Raw genomic sequence first — 2,821 nt, forward strand, 5'->3', positions numbered from 1 at the left:
GGATGGATCCTGAGTATGATTGTGCCGTAGATGGATCCTGAGTATGATTGTGTCTGTGGTGGTAGATGGCTACGATTCGATCCTGGGTTTCCTTGATCAAAATGTCTTAGATGATCGTATAGATTACAAACCATGACAACAAACTGCTGAGGTGATGGTTTAATTCATTTCCTTTTATTTCAAGCGATATTATTTTAATCGTCTAACCTCACTCTGTTTCTCGTAAACAGCTGTCAAATATCAAGGCCTAACTTCGTCGCACCGTGGATTTCCCCCTGTTCGTCTGCGACAACGAAATGCCTCCCCCAGCCATGAAGAAATCCGATACAACAGTCCAGAGCATCGAAATATGTGCCTTCAGAGACGATGGCCTAGCCTAGGCCACGCGCCAGCACCAAACAAAAGTCGCAGGACAGCATGGCTGGAGCGGCGTTCTTGTAGTCCTAGTCCTTGTTCAGCACACAGTTTAACTTTTCAACGTCGACCACGCGGAAGGAAACTACCCCAAATCCCCAATAAACCATCAACGTTACAGCTTAATGTGCGGTCTATGGAACGAATCAATTTCCCAATAGTGTCACGATCACCCACGGTACGGGAGCAGAACAGATCTTCGGACATCTTCAATTTTCCTAGAGTCAATGCATCACCCACTCGCATCTCTGAAACGAGGGGACCAAAAATGTGGCGGGAAAAAACACATCCGTGCAACGGACCTAAGAGCCACGTGCTAACCCGTAACGCGCGAACAGTCAGTATTCCTAGTTTACCACGTAACTATCATAAGCACGCGCATAGAAGTGATTGGGAATACGCCCCAACTTTGCCTTATAATGAAAGCAGGCATTTAGGCCTTCACAGATCCAAGAAGCCTCTGAGCTTTGACCAAGCAGCAGATGACGTTAGAGGTTTCCACCATCTTCCGCCGCCGTTGCCAAATGGTTACAAACCAGACCACAGAGGGCGCAACATACATCATAGTAGGGAAGAAACTTTAATTATAAAAAGGACAGGTCCACCAAATGATTCAGACGACGACTGGTGCTAGCGTGATACGATCGGACGCCTAGAGCGCCACCTAGCGACTACATGATGCCGAAAATCTAGTATATACCGAATGGTACTGGTACATGCATCTATTAAACATTTGTTTTCCATACCACAATATTTACCGTATATGTATGTGTGTGTGTTTGTGTCTGTGCACAAAGTTATATATATATAAGGTTAGAACCATATCGGTTAAAAAATCAAAAATTGAAAGCAAATACTATTCGAATCTGTTATGTTTCAGTGTTGTCAGGACACTCTACCTATTGTTTCGCTGTGTTTCGTCTTTCAATCTACTGTGATAGAATCTAACATTTTTACCTAAACTAACGTTCTCGTCTCATGTCCGCAATTAGAAAACCTGTGTTTAGACGTTCTGAACATCATGCTGTGCTATTATTTCACCACAAACAGTTTGATTCACTTTTCTTCTGCACGTGAACCATCAATGGTTTGTACATGGTCATGTATATACTTTGTTGTCGTTTTGTTAAAACATTTTGAAAAGACAAGTTTAAAATTAATTGTACTTGTCTTAACACAGTCTTGAAAATCCCTGAGGAACCAAGTAAAGAATGCAGTGTTAAAAAAAATATATTAGGCCTTACACTAATATAGAATCTTGAAAATCCCTAAGGGACTAGATGAAGAATTCAGGGTTAAATATATATTAGGCCTTATACTAATATAGAATCTTGAAAATCCTTAAGGGACTAGATGTAGAATTCAGGGTTAAATATATATATATATATATATATTAGGCCTAATACTAATATATATATTCTTGAAAATCCCTAAGGGACTAGATAAAAAAATGCAGTGTTGAAAATATATTAGGCCTTATACTAATATAGATTCTTGAAAATCCCTAAGGGACTAGATGAAGAATTTAGGGTTAAAAAATATATTAAGCCTAATACTAATATACATTCTTCAAAAATCCCCAAGGGACTAGATGAAGAATGCAGCGTTAAAAATATACTAGGCCTAATTCCAACGCCTTATGATAAGTATAATTAATTATGATAATGTTTCGCTAACTTCATAAAGGTGTTTCAAAGACAAGTTTAGTCTCTTGAAGCTCCTGACGGCTCTTAAATCTCTAATAATTCATGTTGTTATTTCTTAACTAAGCTCATAAAGTTATCACTTGCATCACTCACCAGGTGGTAGTTTGTGTACAATTTTAATTAATGTACTGTCGTGTCTAAAGTATGTTTTAATCAAAATAGTTACAAAATGGTCAGATTGCCTTGTGAAAAAATATTTTAGTGCCGGCTAAATTTTTAACAACTTTTTCCTAAGAAAGAGGTAGATTTTGTACGAGCTGTTACGTTCGTAATGTGGCTTACATTTTGTTATAAAATATGATTTAAATAATAATGAATTTTTCATATCTAGAAACACCTTTTTCATTGGCCAAATAAATCATTCTAGAAGGTCAGAGGAGAAATTACAAGTAAAGGTTAGTTAAATGTATAATTATGTATTTTTCTGTTTCCTCAAACAAAAAAATTACCAGGTGGGTCAGCGGTAAATTTATGGATTTCTAGCGCTAAAATCCTGGGTTCGATCCTCACGGTGGACAGCGCGCACATAATTTTTTTTGTGTGTAGCTTTGCGCTAAGACACACAAATTCTCCCAACATAAATAATGAAAAGTTCCCGCTTAAACTATAATGTATATACCAAAAATATTAATAGATATTTTTTTTTTTTTTTGCTGTACGACATAGATCATTCAATTTGGGAATAATTTTTTATAATTTTT

General features: G+C 37.1%; 1 protein-coding gene across 1 annotated transcript in view; it reads left to right on the forward strand.

Moving 5' to 3' along the window:
- LOC111085360 (voltage-dependent calcium channel type A subunit alpha-1-like) overlaps positions 1–1,694 on the forward strand; it is an 11,742-nt gene extending 10,048 nt beyond the window's left edge. The window contains exon 7 of the mRNA XM_022383577.1: positions 231–1,694. Coding sequence (XP_022239285.1) covers positions 231–1,048 — 818 coding nt within the window. The 3' untranslated portion in view covers positions 1,049–1,694. The remainder of the gene's footprint in view (positions 1–230) is intronic.
- The last annotated feature ends 1,127 nt before the right edge of the window (positions 1,695–2,821 follow it).

This window comes from Limulus polyphemus, unplaced genomic scaffold, assembly GCF_000517525.1.
Source record: "Limulus polyphemus unplaced genomic scaffold, Limulus_polyphemus-2.1.2 Scaffold348, whole genome shotgun sequence".
In the NCBI taxonomy this organism is placed as follows: Eukaryota; Metazoa; Arthropoda; class Merostomata; order Xiphosura; family Limulidae; genus Limulus; species Limulus polyphemus.